Source organism: Mesocricetus auratus, unplaced genomic scaffold (genome assembly GCF_017639785.1).
Source record: "Mesocricetus auratus isolate SY011 unplaced genomic scaffold, BCM_Maur_2.0 Super-Scaffold_100003, whole genome shotgun sequence".
NCBI lineage: Eukaryota > Metazoa > Chordata > Mammalia > Rodentia > Cricetidae > Mesocricetus > Mesocricetus auratus.
The window spans coordinates 74,500,398-74,521,449 of record NW_024429188.1 but is presented as its reverse complement, the minus strand read 5'-3'; the positions used below and the strand labels follow the sequence as shown (position 1 = coordinate 74,521,449).

Here is a 21,052-nt window from a genome sequence, read left to right as displayed (position 1 = left end):
AACTAGGGTCTTCTGGAAGACTGATCACTACTCTTAATTTCTGATCTATCTCTTCAGATCTAAGATATGCTGTTTTTGATTTACACTTTAAGCATCTTTATAGGAAAAACTCTATTTGTCTATAAATGTGAAAATACATCATATTTAGTTCACTTTTAATCAGTATAAGTGTACATTTAAACACCATTATGTTCTAAATTATTACTCATTATCATTTCATAGTAACATTTTAGTGTATGGACATGGTATAAATAATAGTATCATCATGATGGCTATATATTATTCCATTAGGTTACTATAAATTTATTAGCCATTCATTTATCGCCATAAGAGTAAGTATTTTTCACTGAGTGACCTTTCATTCCTTTTCCTTCCTCTCACACACTAGGGCTAATAGAATGCTGCATGCTTAGCAAGAAATTTTAATATATTATGCCTGTGGTCATATAAAACCCAATGAATAAGAACTTAAATTATTTCTCTTTCCATCTTCTCCACTTAGCATTTCATTGAATGTGATCCAGGCCACAAGTTCTGACTAATATGGCTAATCCTCTGCCTACTCTCAACTTGCTCTAAACTTTGTCTTTCACTCCAAATTTTGTCTTGTAGTACTTCCATTGACCTAGCCAATCATTTCCACACAACATTTCTTTCTCTCAAAGATCTAATTTCCAGAGGAAAGCTCCCCCTAATTAAAGAAATAAAAGTACTCAAGTACCAAGTATTAAAATGTCCCTTTAAATTAAAGCACACATTGTTGTGTGGAATTTTTCTCCTAGATCTTAGCTCATTACAATAAGTTTATAAAGGGAAAATTGAATAGCATCTTGTTGATATTCTACATCGTCATCTAACATTCTACAGTTAAGTGAAGTGGTGTGAATATTCTTAAACCAGCTTAACTTCTGGCTGGCATGTTTGAAAAAAATTATCTTTTTTCAAAGAACCCAAAGACAGGATACTTTATATTATTCAGAATTACATAACAATATGATTCACAAGAGAAGTTACTTTGTTTACACTTGGAAAGGATTTGAGAAATTCTCTGGCTTATGTTAGTTCATATAACCTCGATTTCTACCTTTATTGTTTGCTTTTACTTATCTAACTGGGAATTTTAAAGGTCATACATTTCTAGTGAAAACAGACAGCTATCCACTCATCAACAACCAGAAAATTTCATAACGTTAATCTCAAACATAGTAATTCTCTTATCACATGTAGTTTCTAGCAGTGAGGCAGATGTGAAGACCTACTGGCACACACCAGGTATTTACAGATACCTTTTTTGGATGGACTTACATGAGATCATTCAACTCTGTGTAATAAGAGAATTACTGATTCAAGTATTTTGGTAGCTTTACAATTTTATTCCCAATTGCAGATCACAGAAAAGTTGAATACTTTGGTCATCCTACAGAAGAACTGACTGCATGATGACCCACTTTTAGTATAAACTTAAACACACCGTCCTATAACACTGATGCTTTGTCCTCTGATGTGGACATCCATGCTGGAAGAACTGAATAGCAACAACTGCACAACACAGCTTGCAATTTTGTGCACCAGCAATAAAAGCAGCAGCAAGGGCAGCATCAAAAATCTGAGACAATGTAAGGGGAAAATCTCATGTCCCAAATGACATCACCCACATGAACTCTGCAAACATCTTTTACCAAGTTCTAAAAACAAGCATATAAGAAGACTTTGAGTGGCCTATTTTTGAGGGAGAATAATTTCTCCAATGAATATTACTAAGATTTAGTTTTAGGTACATGTGTCCTCCACTGGAAAAGGAAATAGGCATTTTTGCCATTGACTGTTGTCAAGATATTTGCCAATGTCTTGCCATAAAGCTGTAAGCAAAGGAAACTGATTTTAGTAGAATATACATTCCAAATGACTTTATCCATATCCTATGTTTAGAAAATAATAACATTGATTGAAATAAAAAATATAGTGTGGAGAAGGTAACAAACTAATATTTGGCCGACCAGTTCCAGTACTCTTACTTTCTGTGCAAAATGGGCATGCCCACTATGACATAGAAACACAGTCTGGGCTGTTGTTTGTTTTTTTTTCTAAAATCATCCCAGACAATGAAATTTGTACCTATATGTTCTCAGAGTAGACTTTTGTTTTTACCACTGGTTCAGTCATAGAGCAATTTCCAATTGTCCCCTGCAATGCAAAACAAAACAATAAAAAAACTTTCAACTGTTAATTCATTTCTTCCCATTTGGCAAGGACAGAAATAGAAAGTTTTACCCCTTGGCCTTCTGTCTGATGCAGAAGACATGTCTGTGGCACAAGAACTGTAAGGTTTCAGTAAGAGAGATCCCTGTCTAGAATGAACCACACAGAAATGATTACAGTTTCCCAGTGGGAGCTAAGCAGTCATAAATACTAGTGGAGAGAGGACATAACAATTCTGCTGTTTTCAACTCTAGAGAAGGGAAATGAGAAGAGAAATAGAAGCTCTGAGCTTCTTTTTTGACACTACAAAGAGTAACCTGGATCATTTAATTAACAAAAGCAAAGGTCATCATAAATTACATGAAGCAAAACTGAGTGCTAAAGATTTATGAAGCATCTTCTATATTCTTCAAAGATAATGAACTATTAAAATTACAGTGAAAATATGTACATTTCCTCCATAAAATAATAATAATAACAATAACAACAACACATGTGTAGTGATGCAATGAAAGATTTTGATGGGGATAACTAAACAGAAGGGAAGAGTGATTAAAAGTGCTCCCCCATTTTTAACACCTATGGCCCAGTTAGCATTCCTTATTCATTTTACAGTCAATTTTAAAGTATTAAAAATTAAACAATAAACAAATGTGTTAACAAAAAGTATAGAGACAATCACAGGCCAAAATTCACCTATGAGAATCTCCTGTCTGCTCTTTATTCAGGAAGATAGAAGAGGAATAACACTATGCATTCAAAATACTCCCACTGGCCAGATCTACAGGAAGTTTTTCTCCAGTGTCAACATTGTCACTGTGCCAAAATGAAGCAACAACATGATAGGGGAACAAGAGACTGAAAGCAATAAAAAAAACCCAAGTGCCCCACCTTAAGTAAATAACTTCCTGTATAATGTTTCTTTAATAAAGACAATTGCGCTTGACCTCACTGAGTAAAGAAAGCTAAGATTCCCAGGAAAACACAAATAACCTCACATTGAACAAGTGAAAACAAAGAAGTAAAACATTAAGAAGTTGGTCTTTGAGTGTCACCTGTATATCAATAAACATCTCTATGTAAAGAATCTGAAGTTGTCTATATCTTCATGAATAAAGAAACCAAAACATAAACATTTTATTTTGTCTATCTTGCTTTTATTGTGAGTTTTACTTGAATTAAGTGATCACAGTGTAGATGGCTTTTAAAACATTTAACTCATTTTTCCCCTTTCAGGCTGTGCAACAGACATTATGATGTAAATGACTGAGGAATATTGGATCTGATCCAATGGGTTACATTTGCTAGTAAGTAATCTCTCCAAGTGTTTTATTTCAGCAACGATCAATCTGAACCAAGACTGAAAGTGAGAATGTGACATGAAATGTGAATGAAGGAAAGGCAGCCATAAATGATGTGCCATGTTAGAGAGATGATAGATAAAACCTTACACAAATACAGCATAAGAGAGATCCTAATTATTCTAATGTGACGTAAACATGGGAGTCTATAAGTGGAAGACACTCCAATGTGGTAGTCTGCCATTATCATCCCAGAATTATTAAGACTTCACTATTGTTCTTTTATTTTATTCCTCTAGGCAATATTTTGAAATCTTATTAATATGCTATTAACTAAAGAACACTATTTATTACTTACTTTGGTTATCAAGTACATTTTAACCTCAGAAAATAAACACTAAACTCTGAGCCCAACTCAGGAAATACTGTTTTGAAAAATTAGCTTACACATTATTGCTGTGATTTTAGACTTAATGATAGTAAAGTACATTAATTTAATGGAAATAATGGAATTAGAAATCAGTGGAAAAACCTAACTTGATCTTTTATTTTTAAATAATGCATTCTTCAATGCCTTAGTAGAATGCTTATATTCAGAAAATCAATTGTTAAAACCTTGTTCATGCTTTGTAATTATAACTAGGATATGTAATCAAAACTGAAAGACACATATTAAACAATGATTAAGTTTTGATTTAAATATCTACTGAGGATAGCTAATCTCTTAGTATAATCATGATTGGCTGCTAGACAGCCATGTTCTAGGAATAGGTGTTCCTACTCAAGAAAATTTCTCTTCAAGAAATTAACTACTATATTTTGAACTGAATGTTTTAAATATTTTCCTATTAGGGATTCAGTACAGATAAGGATAGCTAAAGTTCACTGATGCTATTCAAAAATATTTCTTTAAGGTATATTGCTGTATAATCAATTAGGATGAAAAGGGATATGTATTTTTAAAAGATATCTGCTTTTCTGATTTATGAATATTTGCTCCCAGATGGTTACTCACCAGCAAATGTAACCAACTCTAAATAGCCCTTTCATATTTTGTGTCCACTGAGAGTATACTGGTCATTGCATTTTAACAAAGTCCACTGGTTTCCAAACATTTTCTCAGTGGTAGGCAACAAACTTCATTTTTATTTTGGCTGCTTTCCAATAGAGCGAGAATGAAAGCACTTTGATTTAAAGACATTCCTAGTTAAAGTCATGGGTGTCCTATGAATGTTCACAGAAACCACACATTTTGACGATATAGCAGAAAGCTAACAGCAACTTACCAGAATTTCTTTTTGATACCATCTTCAAATTGGTACTGACTGCAGAACAGATGACCAGAGCCAGAAGAAGTGGCAGCTTCATTGTTCACGTTCTTTGGCAGCTGAAACACAAAACAAAAGAAAATCAGGTTTGTGCCACATACACACGTTTGCCTCAATGAAACCACATCTATAAATTAAGGTTGTAATCTAAAAATCCAAAATCTTCTGAAGCACCATTCAGGGTGTTCAACTTGTGAAGTCTACAAAAGGATTTGAAGAGTCTAAAAGTCCTAAATATGAAAAATTGTTGCTTCCAAGTGCTTCAGATAAGAGATACCTAAATTTCTAGTGCAGGTTTCAATTATCCATTGCAGAAGTGATAATCTACTGACAGTGGGATTTATTTTTATAGAAATGGAAGAACATTTGAAAGGACAGAGTTAAAGCATGCGACAGCTCCCAGCATAAAACTTCACAATGGCTTCAGTTAGAGGCAAAGTTAAAGCTGAATTCTGTCCTTTTGGCTTTCGGGGGCATGAAGGCTCCTTGGTTATTTCTTTGGTCTTAATTCGTGGAATTATTCCTTTTTGGTTATGACCCAATTGCTAGGATAACCTCATTTGTCTATGGATTATTTAAGACTATCTATTTCTCATGCTATTTGCACTTAACCTTCACCCTGAGCCACTCCTCTCTGGCATTCATGAAGTTAATTTCCAAATACACTACAGGTGTCAGATTGTAAGCCCTCACCAGATTAACCAATTTTAACTCTAATTATCTTGCTTCCTCTGTTTCTCCTTTGCTTTTGCTTTATCTCCCCTCCACACGATTGGGTCTCACCAGGGTCCTTCACGGCTCAGGCTCCAGAGTGCTATGCTTTCTATGACTGTTCACCTTCAGTAGAATCATCAGAACATACAGCTCTTTTGTTTATTTATGTAACAGGATGACATTTACACAGCAGTGACACCTACATTAAAAAATGGACGGCACCAAGTCTTTTTTTCCTTCTCACACAGGTTTTTCTTTTTTCTTTTTTAGAGTTGTTAGAAAAAAACTGAAGCACTAATCTCTTTATATATGAACATGCATACATATCACAATTTAGGAATCAGAGCAGTCTTAGAATTTAAATTCATTCTTGCCCTTCAAAGTTGCATGTCTTCTATTTTATTTTCATTATTTATTTCCACTAAAATTAATTTAGTTTGCTTTCCATTTCATACATGAGATATATTGGTTGATCAGTTATTCAGAGCAAGTTAACAGACTTGTACATGTTTAACTAAATTTTAGCATTATATCATACATTGTACACCTGGCAAAATGTGACTGCAGTGTGATATTCGATCACATTAGGCTGAGAACACTGATAAACTAAACAAACAAACAAACAAAGTCTGACAAAGGCGCTTCGAAACTAAGCATCTAAACATTGAACCAAAGTTCTGCAGCACCAAGTCTTAAGCATTTGGAATGGAAGGGTTTAAAAATGAAACAAACAAAAAAGGTGAACTTGCAAAGACAATTCTCTCTAGCACCATCAAGACATTTTGAAAAACAACTCAAAACCATTTTATGATTTTACCCCAAGTGAGCCAAGAATTTTCAGTTGATTTTGAAGCAGTGTGCCACACAGGATGTATCATCAACCAAAGATAGATGATGGGAAAGAAGGTTGGAAAGGTAAAAGCACAATGATCATCAAGATAAAGAATGTAAGAAAACCTGGGTAGAAAGACAGGAAGAGTTGCTGAGTAAGATTTAATGATGCAGAATATTGTTTAAAGGTTTATTCTTTTATATTGATCTGTACTTAAAGGAACTGAACCCTACCAGATTATAGAAGTATCAGAATGATATTAAGTACTGACTTGGATTCTATATTCCCTGAATTCATTTCAAAATCTATTTGATAAAGGAAACTCAGAATATTTCCAGAGTATGACCACTGACTCAGCAAGCAACATAGCTAGCTCCTTGCTATCGTAATGCTCTTGATTCAATAAACAGAGAGGCATGATAAGGAAAAGAAGTTGGTCACCTGTGAATAGGGAAAATAAATCACCCCATACTTATTACCATACATTGTGGACTTCTGCAACCCTGCTACAGGGACAAAGAACCTTGGGAGATAGTGTGCTAGAAAATGCCAGATGACAAGGGACTAAAGTATTTCTTACCTACTCCCAGCACAGAGAAAATAAAATTTGCATCCAAATGTCCAAGTTGGAGTTAATAGACTACACTTGCCAGCTCAGAAAAGGATATTAGCTTTAGAAGTTCAAGCTTCCCCTGGACCTCAATGGCCACTCTAGCTCCTCTTGCCTTAGCTTCCTATTTAAAAGCTCCACAATCCCTAGTGACTTTGACAAAAACAATTGCATCATATCTGATTTAACTCCGCCTGTAGTACTCAGCCTTGTTTTTTGCTTTACCAGTTTAATCATGCTGGTTAATTTTTTAACACTTAGCCACGCTATCCTACTCCAAAGCTATTATAACTATAATTGTATCTTCACTGTTTAATGATTTTGATATCTTATAATTAGTGGGCCACGATGATTACAGAGAAAGATCTTTACGAATCCACTCACCAAATGGTCATGTGCTTAAATTGTCAAAATACATAGACTACGTCCAGTAACTGATAACTCAGTCTTTATAAACAGCCTAGAAATATTGCTACCTTTCATAATTAATCCTTCTCTGTTCTTGGTGAAAGAAAAATTTAATGTTTGACTTTAACTAGATAAATTATCACTGGAATATAAGTTAATCATATAATTATTTCATAAATTCAGTTTCCTTTCACTTTTCATTTGAGATCAATGAGGATTAGAAGAACTGGACATATATACTTATTTAATATGCCTAACAAACCTGAGCCAAGAGCTTTTGATAAACAGTATTTTATAATTTACTGAGTATTTGTGTATTTCAGACATGTATTACTAGTCTATTACATAGTATTGTGATCTCTCAAAAATTCATTGTGGCATTACTATCATAATTTTACTTTTCAAGAACATAACATTTGTGACTTAGCCAAGATCATGACAATAGGAAATCACAGAAAAGGGGTTTTGACTCTGAGCCTGTATGATTAAAGACAAATGTTTTAATGAGTAATAAATTATTTTCCCTATACTCCCAATACTACACCAAGTAATAACATGATAAACTTTGTCTCCTGAGCATTAAGAAGGTAAATTCCCACTGTAGAGATGCAAGAGTAATACAGTGCTTAGTCAAACAGAAGACAGTGAAGACTAGCCTACATATGTTACATTGTAAGGGAAAAGAAAGTAAGAGAAGTAGTTTGCAGCATGTTCAATGGGTGATTCAGATTTCCCATTGGAAGAGAAAATCTGCCAAACTGCCAATTCAAACAGTCAAAGGGAAAGGCCAGTGTAATCAATCTCCTAGCAGTGTTCATCTGCAGCAGCAGTCGGCCTGAAACATCATCATTGATCAAAGAATGTCTTAGGACTGACCAGTGGGCTCCAAACATACAGTTCCACAGATCTGTTTAAAGAATAAAAGTGTCAGAAGCAGCTCGAGCTTTCCCATGGAAATCTTGGGTTTATTGCATTATGACTTTCCTCTTGGTGATTTTACAACCAGCTTACTGTTGTGTGAAGAAAGTGTATAGGAGCATGCATAATACCTACTATGATGGCAATTTTGCTGCTGTTCAATTATTTAGAAATTACCCTTCCCCCCAAAATAGTCTATCCTCCCTACCATTGTCATAAGTATGCAATAGTTCTTACTCCTGTAGTTCATATTCCCCCAAGATAGCTTTGTGTTCATTGATTCCTTAGGGTTGACACACAATCCCTGTCCCACAAAGATCATGTGCAAAATTGTAAAGAAGGAAGCTGATAGGACAATGGCTAATGAATGCATTAGTATTCCTTTTCTTGGAGTACCAAATTCTGATATAAGTACTACTCTCTTGAGTAGAGAGTCTTTAAAAATGTAATTGAACTAAAGCTTTTGACAGTTGACTGAAATGATAATGTTATTCTCAGGTGACATTTGGATATAGTTTGCAAATTGCCTTCTGTACTTTCTTCTCTTCCTCCTTAAAGTGCCAGACACACTGGATTGGTACTTTGTGCTTATACTGTACTTCTAGAACTAAAACAAGCTTAATTTATGAATATATGTAGACTGAAAACATCCAATTGCAGAGAACACATATGAATTCTCATAATAATATTACTATCAGGGAAATTCTGGCATCATCATAATATTTTACCATCATGCATTCATAAATATGGATCACACCTACATATATACAAATACACAGAGCAGTTAAATAATTTTAAAACTTGTTTTCTAAATCCTTGACATCTTCTAATTCTGTTGTTAGCTACAATGGAAACTAATGATCACAGAAATAGTCATAAGGTCCTATTATATATCTAATTAGAGGGCAAAGATGCAGCAATATTCATAAAGTTATATTTATAGGAAGCAAAGTTGGTTGTTAATAAAACTTTAACTGACAACAACACTTACCTAATTCAACTTTCAACTAAGCATGAAAATTTTAATTCTCTATATCACTATCTATCCTATCCTCAAGCACATTCTGTAATTTGAAAAGAGCTGCATGAAGTGACAGCTGACTCTGTTGATAGCTCTAGTAGTTGGAAACGGAGGTCAAAAGAGACATGGAGACTAAAACACACAGAGCCATAAATACAAATTTGGGAAAACATAGTGACAGAAATAAACAAAGATAGTACACAGATGGGAAGAAAAATATACCTATAGAGAAAAATAGAGATATATAAAAATTACAAGAAAGAAAGAAGAAAAAACTAATAAAAATGAAGAACCAAAATGTTGGCATATGGCACAAATGGTGACAAAGTTAAGAGGAAGGAAACAATTACTGAGAGAGCAGAAGGGACATAGATAGTACAAAGAGATGAATACGTAAGGACAAAATGATAATAAGCCAACATGTATGGCATAGCACTTCTTCTCTTCAAACAGAGGTGATTACTAGACTCAGGGTTTAACTCTCCCACATAGTCCTCCAAAAATGAAACTACTAAAGAACTCCAAATGTTTGAGCATATAAATACATTCATGAGAAGGATCAGTACATGTGCAACTATAATCTAGGAACAAAACATCTTTTTCATGGCACTGAAAAGAGCATATGCATATTGGTGAATTACTATATAAGCAATGATGAGACTGAGATAAAAGTATCCATAGAAAATAAATAAATCAGTAAGATATACAAAAAAGCTGATCTAACAACATGTGTGTGTGTGAAATTGTATTGGTAAAGATTTATGATATTTAACAGTGTAACTTTAGGTAAGCAAGGGGATACAATACAATGTTGAGGGGCAAATTCAACATTGCAATCATTAATTCTGCACTTTGAATTTTTTATCTTTTTTATTAAGAAACAATCTTATTTTACATATCTAATCCCAGTTCCTTCTCCCTCCCATCCTCCCATGTCCCTCACCAGGTCCCCCATCTACTCCCCATGGAGGATGAAGACTTCCATGGGGAATCATCAAAGTCTGTCACATCATTTGGGGGAGGGCCTAGGCTGACAGAGTAGTCCTCCATGGGAAATGGGCTCCCAAAGTCCATTTGTGCACTAGGGATGAAGGCTTGGTTTGGTCCAATGCTGGTTCCCAAGTTTTACTACTGGGGTCCTTGTGCTCCCACTTGTTGATCAGGCCAGCTGTTTCTGCAGGTTTCTACTTTTGCTTGTCTCTCCTCCCTCTGTACAACTGGATTCCAGGAGTTTGGGTCAGTACTTAGCTGTGGGTCTCTGTTTCTGTTTCCATCAACTACTTGATGAAGGCTCTAGGATGGCATTTAAGGTAGTTATCATTCTCATTATAGGGGAAGGGCATTTAAGGTAGCTTCTCCACTATTGCTTAGATTCTTAGTTGGGGTCATCTTTGTGGATTTCTGGACATTTTCCTAGTGCCAGATTTCTCTTTAAACCTACAATGTCTCCCTCTATTATGGTATCTCTTTTCTTGCTTTCCTCTATTCTTCCCCTAACTCAATCTTCCTGCTCTCTCATGTTCTCCTCTCCCCTCCTCTTCTCCCCTTCTCATGCACTTTGAATATTTTGATTAATTTATTCATTTTACATTCTGACCACAGTTTCCTCTCCCCCTTCTCCTCCCATTCTTCATCTCCCTTCCCTTTTACCATGCTCCCACATTCATTCCTCTGTTTCTATTCAGAAATGATCAGACCTCCCATGCGTACCTACACAGCATGGCATATCAAGTTGTGATAAGACTAAGCACTTGCCCTTGTATTAAGGCTAGGCAATGCAATCCAGTATCAGGAATAGGTTCCCAAGAGCCAGTCAAAGATTAAGAGACACTACCTACACCCAGTGTTAGGAGTCCAACAATTAGACCAAGCTACACAACTGTCACATGTAGAGGACCTAGGTTGATCCTGTGGAGGATCCCTCATTGTTGGTTCAGACTCTGTGAGTTCCTAGTAATCAGATTAGTTGTTTCTGTGGGTTTTCTTGTGATGTCCTTGACCTCTCTCCCTCCTACAATCCTTCATCCCTTTCTTCAGTAGGATTTTCAAGCTCTGTCTAATGTTCAGCTATGGGCCTGCATGTGTTTCCATGTTACTCGATAAAGACTCTCCGATGAAAATTTGGGTAGTCACAAATCTGATAAAGAAGATTGCCAGTTCATGCTATATATCCAATATTGCTAGACTACTCTCCAAATATTCATGACTATTTGACTTTAGGCACTTATTGTACTTGTATGGCCTCATTGTGAATGTTGGGGTCATGCAACTGACTCTTACCAACTATCTGTGAGTAAAAGTTCTTGTTCATACTTGTGTAGCAGTTTCAGGACACACCACTTATTTGTCTTTGTGATACCCTGCACTGCTATCTTTATGCAACACTGATGGGTATAGTTTTACAAGATAGTTGCTCTATCATCTTCGGTTATATAATGACTAGTCACTAAGCACAGCTTCTGGTCACCATGTTACATAAATGAGAAGTAAAACTACTGTAAAAAAACACTAAAATTTGGGGATTGTGAGAACACCATAATTTAAATTATCCTGAAACAATTGAAATGCTGTAATCTTACATTTAGGTGAATGTTACATTTTCTGGGCAAATTAATATGATGTCTAGAAGGGCAAATAACTATCACCATAGAGGACACATAATGCAAACAAAGTATTATATGACATATTCTAGATTCACATAACCATTTTAATCTACTATTTTAGTGCAGTCTACCTCGTCTTTCTCAGATACTGCATTTTTTATGAACTAAGGGTCTGTGGTAAGCCTGCACCAATCAAGTACAAGTCCATCCATGCCATTTCCCAAATAGCGTGTGTTAATGTTGTGCCTCTGTGTCACATTTTAGCCATTCTCATAATATTTCACTTTTATTATATCAGTTACAGTGATTTGCTATTAGTGATCTGTGATGACAATATAATTTTGTGGGGTGCCATGAACTGTGGCCACAGAAGAAAGTTAATTGACAAATTTTCTGGCTGCTACACAGAGCAGTAATTCTTACATTTCTTTCCTAGGGTCTCCTTATTCTGAGACACATCAATGTTGAAAATAGGCCAGCTAATGATCCCACAGTGACCTTTCATAATGAAATTCAAACAAAGAGTCCAAGCCTCTCCTTTTAAATAAAAACAAAAACGTTAGATATTATTGCACCAACTAGGCAGATTATGAATACAAAGTAAATGTTCTTGAAAGAGAGGAAGCATGTTATGCCAGTGAATTCCATGAATGATATGACCGTGAAAAGATTTCTTGCTGAAATATAGAGTTTTATGGTCTGAAAAGAAGAGCAGACTGCCACAACATTCCCATACGCCAATGACTGATTTGGAATGAGGTTCCTGTTATTCAGTTCTAAGAAAGCTGTAAGAAATGAGGAAGTTGCACAAAAAAAGGCTGAAGCTCAAAGAGATAAGTTCTTAAGACTTGAGTGAAGAAATTGTCTTCATAATGTTAAATTGCAAGGTAAAATAACTAGTGCTGATGCAGAGACTGTAGAAAATTATGCAGAAGTAAAAGATCTAGCCAGAACTATGGGTGAAGGAAACTATACTAAACAATAAATTTTTAATATACATGAAACAAACTACCTTTTTTATTAGGAGAAGACGCCCTGTATGACTTTATTAGGTCTTACTTTTGTGTTTTTGTTAATTTGTTTTGGTTTTTGTTGTTTCTGTTGTGATTAAAAAAACTGACCAAACTTTGGGAAGGAAAGGGCTTATTTGCCATGCATACAGTCCATTTTTAAGGGAATCCAGGACAGGAGCCAGAGGTAGGAATTGAAGCAAAGACAATGGAAGAATGTATAGATACTTTTCCTATACTGCCCAGACCCACCTACCTAGGGAGAGCCCTGACCATAGTGGGCTTCACCCTCCTGCAACAATTTGCAATTAAGAAAATGCCCAATAGACATGCTCACAGTCCAAGATAATGAAGGCAATTTCTCAATCAAGGGTTCTTCTTTCCAAGTATGTCTGGATGAAAACTAATGCTAACAGTGATAGCTACGAGAGGACATCAACATATGGTTTCAAGTCTTTAGAGGTCAATCTGATATTCCCATTAGGAGCTAATGCAGCCAGCAATTCTAAGTAGAGGCCAGGGTTAATTTACCATTAGAAAATCCCTTAGATCACAAAGAATTCATATGGCTTAATAAAGTCATAATAACATCAGATCTGTTTATAGTATGTTTTAATGAATATTTTGAAGTCACTGTTGAAATCTACTTCTAGGTAAAACAAAGATAACCTTTCAAAATTGCACTGGTAATTGCCAAATCAACTAGTCACCTAAGAGCTCCAAGGAAGATATGCAATAGTGTTAACATTGTTCTTGTGCCTGAAACCACAACATTCATCTACATATCTTGGATCAAATACTATAGAGCAAAGATGACAAGACTAGAACTTCAATGTATAGTGATGCTCTGGTGGATCCAAGAAAACAAAAGTGTGCATCTCCTGGAAAAGATCTATTCTTTTTAGATACCATTATAAACATCAGTGACCTGAGGAAAGGAGGCCAAAATCAAAGTAGATTAAATGATCTTCTATAAGAAGGAGTTTCAGAGAAGTTTATTCCAACTTTCATGGATAACTGTGGGATTTAATCACCTGGTGTCTGAAGTAGCTACAGCTTTGTAAGAAAAAGAGCTAGAATTATAGGTGGGACCTAAAGATGCGATTGAATTGCTACAATGGTAAACAGTTAAGAGCTATTTCTTAGGGGTGAGAAAAAATAAGTAGTTTCTATTCCTGGTACATACAGTGTGAACATGATAGAAATGACAACAATGGATTTATAGTACTTTACAACAGTAGTGGAGAAGGCAGTGGCAGGGCTTAAAAGATTCAATTTTGAAAGAACTTCTACTGTTGGTGAAGTGCTGTCAAACAGCATGACAAACTATAGAGACATCTTTCAAAGAGGATGAATCAATTGATGTAGGAAATTTCACTGTAGTCTTATTTTAAGAAATTGCCATATGCCACTCCAACTTACAGTAACTGCTACCATCAGTCAGTAGTCATTAGCATCAAAGCAAGATCCTTTACCAGGAGAAGGCTTATGACCTGCTGATGGTCCAGATAATTGTTGGTGTTTCATAACTAGAAAGTACTTTTAATTAAGGTATTTAAATTGCCTTTTTAAAAATATATTGCCATTCTGGACACTGTAGAAATAAAATTTATAAATACCGGGAAGAAAGTATGTTATTCATTTTCATTTGATAACTTCTTTGTTCTCTCATCTGAAACTTAGCACACAAGGACTACAGTGTATGCCTGTATTTCAAGATCAAAGATTATTGGGGTTTTTGCTTGTTTGTTTGTTTATTCCCAGTATCACGGTATACATCAAGTAGACCAATTATTCTTGAGTACTGAACAAAGAAATTTTGCTTTGTGTTGCTTGACCTTCTTTCTAGCCTGGTCCTGCTGTTGCATTGCCCCAAATAAACACACAGATGTTATATTAATAATAAAACTATCAGACGATGACTAAAGCTCCTTATTGGCTAGCTCTGTGTTAATTATTAACCCATTTCTATTAACCTAACTATTTCCATGTTGTCTTCTCTTAGCGGAGAAAGGTCTGGACCTGTTACTCCTGTCTCTGATACATGACATTCCTCTCAGTCTGTCTGCCTACCTTTCCCAGAATTCTCCTCGTCTCCTAGTCCTATTTATCTTCCTGCCTCTACTGGCTATTGACCAAACAATGTTTTATTCACCAACCAATAAAACACATATATACAGAAGGACATCCCCCATCAGCTTTGTTATTTCTCTGTTTGAGAAGGGAAGCCAAAGAATTATTCACATACCTTAAAATAAAAACTATGTTAAAAAATGTTGGGGAATCAAGTGAATCAGCACTCAAAACTATCTTTTATATTCCCCTGAGAAAATACGTTAGACAGAAGAAATTTTCCAAAATACATAATAGAACAGCAAATTTAGAGTCTTTATTAGACATAAATGGAAGAGAAGAGAATGGGACAATCAAAGACCACACAAACTGGCTTCTAGGAAAGAAAGATGAAGCATGGAATCAAAAAAATAGTCTCTTAAAAATAATTGTTTTGCTCATGATTAGATTGGGGACATTATGGGTTTTGAGAAATGTTATTTTTTCCTTTGATGATTAAGAGATTTAACCAAGGTTTAAATGATGAGAATAACCGGGCGTTGGTGGCGCATGCCTTTAATCCCAGCACTCGGGAGGCAGAGGCAGGTGGATCTCTGTGAGTTCGAGGCCAGCCTGGTCTACAGAGTGAGTTCCAGGACAGCCTTCAAAGCCACAGAGAAACCCTGTCTCGAAAAACCAAAAAAAAAACCCCAAAAATGACGAGAATAAAGGGAATTATAAAAAGACAAAAAGAGCAGAATTGCTCTAATGTGTAAGAATACCAAAAAGATAAAGAAGTAAATATTTCTGGAGCTTAAAATAAAGGTTTTGCCATATACGGGGGTCTCATCTGTCTTTACTAAGAAATGGAAGACAGAAATAATTGAAGAAGACAAGTTTATAGATCTTGTATGAAGTTATCACCTTGAGGTTTTTCTATTCTATACCAAAATAGTTATCAAGTTTATTTTGGACAAAAAAGAACTGGAATTTTAAGGAAAAACAATTAGATCATGAAGTTTTGGCAAGGTCACCATTAACTTTTAGCAACCACTTTTTATTTGCTTCATTTCAAGCTCGACTATTTGACTATATCCAATGTACTTGAACTTCAATTTTCTGTATTACTTCATTTAAATTTTCAACAGGAATCTAATTAGGATAGCTTAAACATAACTTTTACAGTTTACCATGATGTCAATTTATTTTTCTAATACTATTAATACTTATACTTTCTCTTTTCTACATTCCAGTCAACTGAGGTTTTGTAGTACTTTAAATTTCTCTTAAGTTGAATATAATTGGCCACATGTGAACTTTTGACCCTCCTCTACACACAATTTCTCAACACTACTGGTTCCCTTCTCCTGGTCTCATGTAAAGTTTTGGGTTCTATAAGTGCAATTACAATCCCTTATTTGCATAATTATAAATATTACAAGTTAGAATCCTCAAATGAGAGCAAACAAGAGATGTTTGTCTTTCTGAGGTTGAGACACTTCACTTACTATATTCTTTTCATGTTCCATCCATTTTCTTGCAAATTTTATTTTCCTAATATTTCACTATAATTCTGTTTTGTTTACCTGTAACCCAGTGTATCTGAACGAAGTAATAAATAAAATGTAATGAAAGATGTATGCATTTAATATGTTATATATTATGGTATATCCATATGGTAGAATAGTATTTAATAATTGTAAAATTTTAATAATATGGATAATGTTCAAAAACTAATAATAAATCAATAAGGCCAAATAGTGACATACATATATGTATATACACACATATATGTGCAGTATCTATAATATGATTTATTTAGGAAAAGAAGCAACCCTAATGTTCAAAATGAGTTTAAAATATATTATATCCCCAGAGTAGTTGTCCAAAACAAAATGGACTCCATTATTTTGTATGTGTGATGGCTTTTTGTTTTGCTTTCTTTGGGGAGGGAATGTTTTTGTCTTATTGGTCTTTATTTTTAGTTTGTCTGCTTTGACTTTCACTTTGAGGGAATTGTTTTTCCCTTTTTGAGAGACAAGCAACATGAGGTTGTGTGAATAGAGAGGTGTAGAGAATATCGGAAGAGTTGGGAATGGACAAAGACTATGATAAAAATACACTGCATGAAAAAATTAAAAATTAAATATATAAATTATAATATACTGGTCTCAGTTTGGATTTCAACTGCTGTGATGAAACACTATGACCAAAAAGTAAGTTGGGGAAGAAAGTGTTTCTTAGATTTCCATATTTGGTTTTCATCATTATAGGAAGCCAGACCAGGAGCTCAAACAGGGAAGTAACCTGAAGTCAGGAAGGAACCTGAAGGCAGGAACTGATGCAGAGGCCACAGAAGGGTTCTGCTTACTGGTTTGATCCTCATGGCTTGCTCAGACTGATTTTTCATCGAAGCCCCCAGAACACAAGCCCAAGGTATTGCCACTCACAGTAGAATGGAAAATTTATCAAGTGGGAGTTTGTTCCTGGAAAAAACTCTATCCATTAGCAGTTGTTCACAACTTGTAGCTTCTGAACTATGAGTGTGGACTTGTGTGTCTTCCGCCAATCCATGCTGGAATACTGACTAGTGTTTCCTGAACTTACCAGTGGACTCCTTGGTGTTTACATGAGCAGAAATAAACTTTTGATTATCAAATTTAGTAGCCAAGTGCTGGATTACGACAAAGACTCACAAAGGTATTTCATTCTCTTCCACATATTAGATAATCTGAGTACCACTTAATTTGACTCACTCAAAATATATTAAAAAGATACTATATATCTCAGTGGGCATAAAGGCTATAATATTGTGACAAAGATAGACATAACATCGTTATCAAACAGGTAATGATCTATTGGGATAATTATACATTAAACAATTAGTCAGCTATAATATTTAATTATACTTATAGCATGCATAAGGATATACAGAAGATGCTTGAGACACAATCTAGTATATAATGGTTCAGCAAATCTTGTTTCAAAAGAGATACTTGGATTAAGCATTGAATAATGTAATAACTGAAACTCAGTTCAAATTCTGATAATGGTTTTGTTTCATGAATAAAAAAATAAGTAGTCATAATCCATAGGATATCATAGGCCTCAGTAAAATATTCACATCTTGTCTTCTCCTGGGAGAATTAGCCAACAAAAGTTTTATGCAAAGTAGTGATCATATCTCCATTTTGAAACATATTACTCTAGCTCCTGTACAGAGAATGAATTAGAAGCAGAGGTAGAGCAACTAGGACAGTATTCTCCAAAACACACAGTCTATCATAGGTAAAGTGTTGGCATGATGGTCATTAAAGTAATAATAAAAAGACATAGCTGAAATACTATAAAAGATTAGATTAAGCAAATAGATGATATAGTTAGAAAGTGGTATTTTTATACTTTCTTGATCTTTCAGAAGCCGGTGACACAGACAGTGTCCACATACTCACACAGCCTTGTTTTAGATCCTGGCTCTTCTTCTAACAAGATAAGAAAATGTCTGGTCAGAAGTCCAGTATGAAATATATTACAGAACATGTCCAGATGAAAGATGACAGGTTAGGGTAATGGTGATAAAGAAAATTTTATTGATAAAGCATATCTAAGAAGTAAGGCTTTATAGCATACTGCCTTGATCCCAGCAGTTGGGAGTCATGTAGATGGATCTCCATCAGTTCAAGGACAGCCATGTCTACATATTGAATCCTAGCCAAGGCTATTTAATGAAGCCTTCTCAGACAAACAAAATATATCTATAATGTAACAGGTAGGTTACAAAACTGAAAATAGTCCCTTCATACAAATTCTTTTTTAATCATTTTTATTTTAAACAATCTTTTCTCATTTTACATGCCAAACCCAGTTCCCACTCCCTCCTTTCCTCCTGCTCTCTCCACCTTCCCCCATCCCACCCCTCATCCTCTCCTCAGAGAGAGTAAGGCTTCCTATGGGAAGTCAACAAAGTGTGGCACATCACTTTGAGGCACAACTAAGGCCCTCCCACCATTTATCTAGTTTGAGAAAGGTTCCCTCCAAAGAGAATGAACTCCAAAAAGCCAGTTCAAGCATGAGGGATAAATCCTGGTCCCAATGCCAGTGGCCCCATAGACTGCCCAACCCATACAACTGTCTTCCACATTCAGAGGGCCTGGTTTGATCCTATGTAGGTTTCCCCACTGTCATTCTGGAGTCAATCAGCTCCCATTTACTCAGGTCAGATGTTTCTGTGGGTAGCCTCCAAACAGTCTGGGCCCCTTTGCTCATATTATCACGCCTCACTTTCTTTGACAGGACTCTGGCAGCTCACCTCAGTTCTTAGCTGTGGATCTCTGATTTTACTTCCATCAGCTACTGGATGAAAGTTCTATGATGACAAATTCTTAACCTCTCTCTCTTTTCTAACTTAATACAAATAGTGTCTCTTGGTGAGACATGCCACAGCATCTTTGCCTTTCTGCTCCATACCCTATAAAAATGACTGTGCTTTCTTTTACACTGTGGATGTATGTCTTACATACAACAGAGATATTTGAATTTGGATTGTGTATATTCTTTGAGATATAGTTTATTGGCTTAATTCATACATGTTCCTCTGGGTACTAAAGGAGACATGTGAACATGTAGGAATACTGTCAAAGTCTTCTTCATATGAGTTTGAAATCAGAATGGTAGAATGATAAATTCAAGATCCTATCTTTATAAACTGTAAGATCTCACTCAGTCTGAGGTATTGTAAGATTTGCCAAATATTATTCAATTAACTGACTATCAATTAATAGTCCTATCTACCAATAAAATATGAGTCAACATTTATTTTGTACTTTCAACCAACATTGATATATTGTTGTTATCTGTATTATAGCTTTAGTTGTGAGTTTATGGTGCATATGTTTATTGGATTTTTAATTTTGAATTTTTAAACTGATACATAAAACATAAAAATATAATTTGCAGGTTCAGATTCTTTCAGTTCATGGTCAAAAACATAAAAATGGATAATTTAAGGTTTACTAGGTCACATTTCAATACATATATTTATTGTATAATGCTTAAGTCATGGTAAGTCTGTATATTTCCTCAAATATGTATCATTTCTGTATAGTAAAAATGTTTAAAATCCTTTTCAGTAATTTATTTTTCTGTAAATAGTATTACTCTTATTGTTTGTTTAATTTTCACTTGACTGCTTGATTTTTAAAATTATTTTAATAAAATATCACTATATCTATTTATAAATGTTTTTTCAGCAAAAGTATCTTTAAAGTCAAGAAGTATTTCTTAAGGGTTCTGAATGTCAAAAATATTAACTGTCAAGTAGGATGAATGCTTATTCTAAAAAGAAAAAAACTAAAACCCAGGTGTTTGAGGCATTCTTTAAAAAAAACCACAGGAAGTACTTTTTGTCCAAAGAAAGATAAAAATATAGTTTATGAAAATTACCATCTTCAATATCACTGTGTATTTATACAGTGTTTTGACAGTCATTAAGCAAAGAGGATCTGCAGGAATGGGATGGATACACATGAACTACATCAGCGTCTGCCAAAGAGTTGAAGCACTTACAGAGTATACTCAAGTTGAAGACTCCTTTTGTTATTCTTATCCCTTTGCCATGAATGGACAGGAAGGTACTTGTTTGGGAAATTGTTCCAGTGACAAAAGATTCTATATTTCTTACTTACAGTAAATGGCTAGCACCTGGAATCAGCCTGTTAGACAACACTTCTGAAAATTCAAGAAACTGAATGGCAATTCAGCCCCATCCTGGCCCTTTATCCTTCAAATGACTTAGCTGTTTCTTACTCAGTTTAAAAACTATGGATTTGAAATGGCTTATTTCTCTAGCTTTCTCCCCTAAAAATTCTGAAGGTCTAGGTCAATACCAGTTCCAGGACTAAAAAGGAGTGTCAAGTCTATTTAGTGAATGAGTTAATGGTCCCAGCCAGTGGTACACTAACAATTACTTAACAATCTGCTCTTCATAGAAAGGTTCCAGAAGTCTTGATTGTCAGGTTTTGCAAATTCCTATGATGTAAATATTACTACTATGGCTA

At 34.9% G+C, this 21,052-nt stretch overlaps 1 protein-coding gene across 1 annotated transcript in view; it reads right to left on the bottom strand.

The window, feature by feature from the left end:
* The window catches only part of Il1rapl2 (interleukin 1 receptor accessory protein like 2), a 1,115,671-nt gene that overhangs the window by 1,052,763 nt on the left and 41,856 nt on the right, over window positions 1–21,052 (bottom strand). The window contains exon 2 of the mRNA XM_013118167.3: window positions 4,787–4,887. Coding sequence (XP_012973621.2) covers window positions 4,787–4,868 — 82 coding nt within the window. The 5' untranslated portion in view covers window positions 4,869–4,887. The remainder of the gene's footprint in view (window positions 1–4,786; window positions 4,888–21,052) is intronic.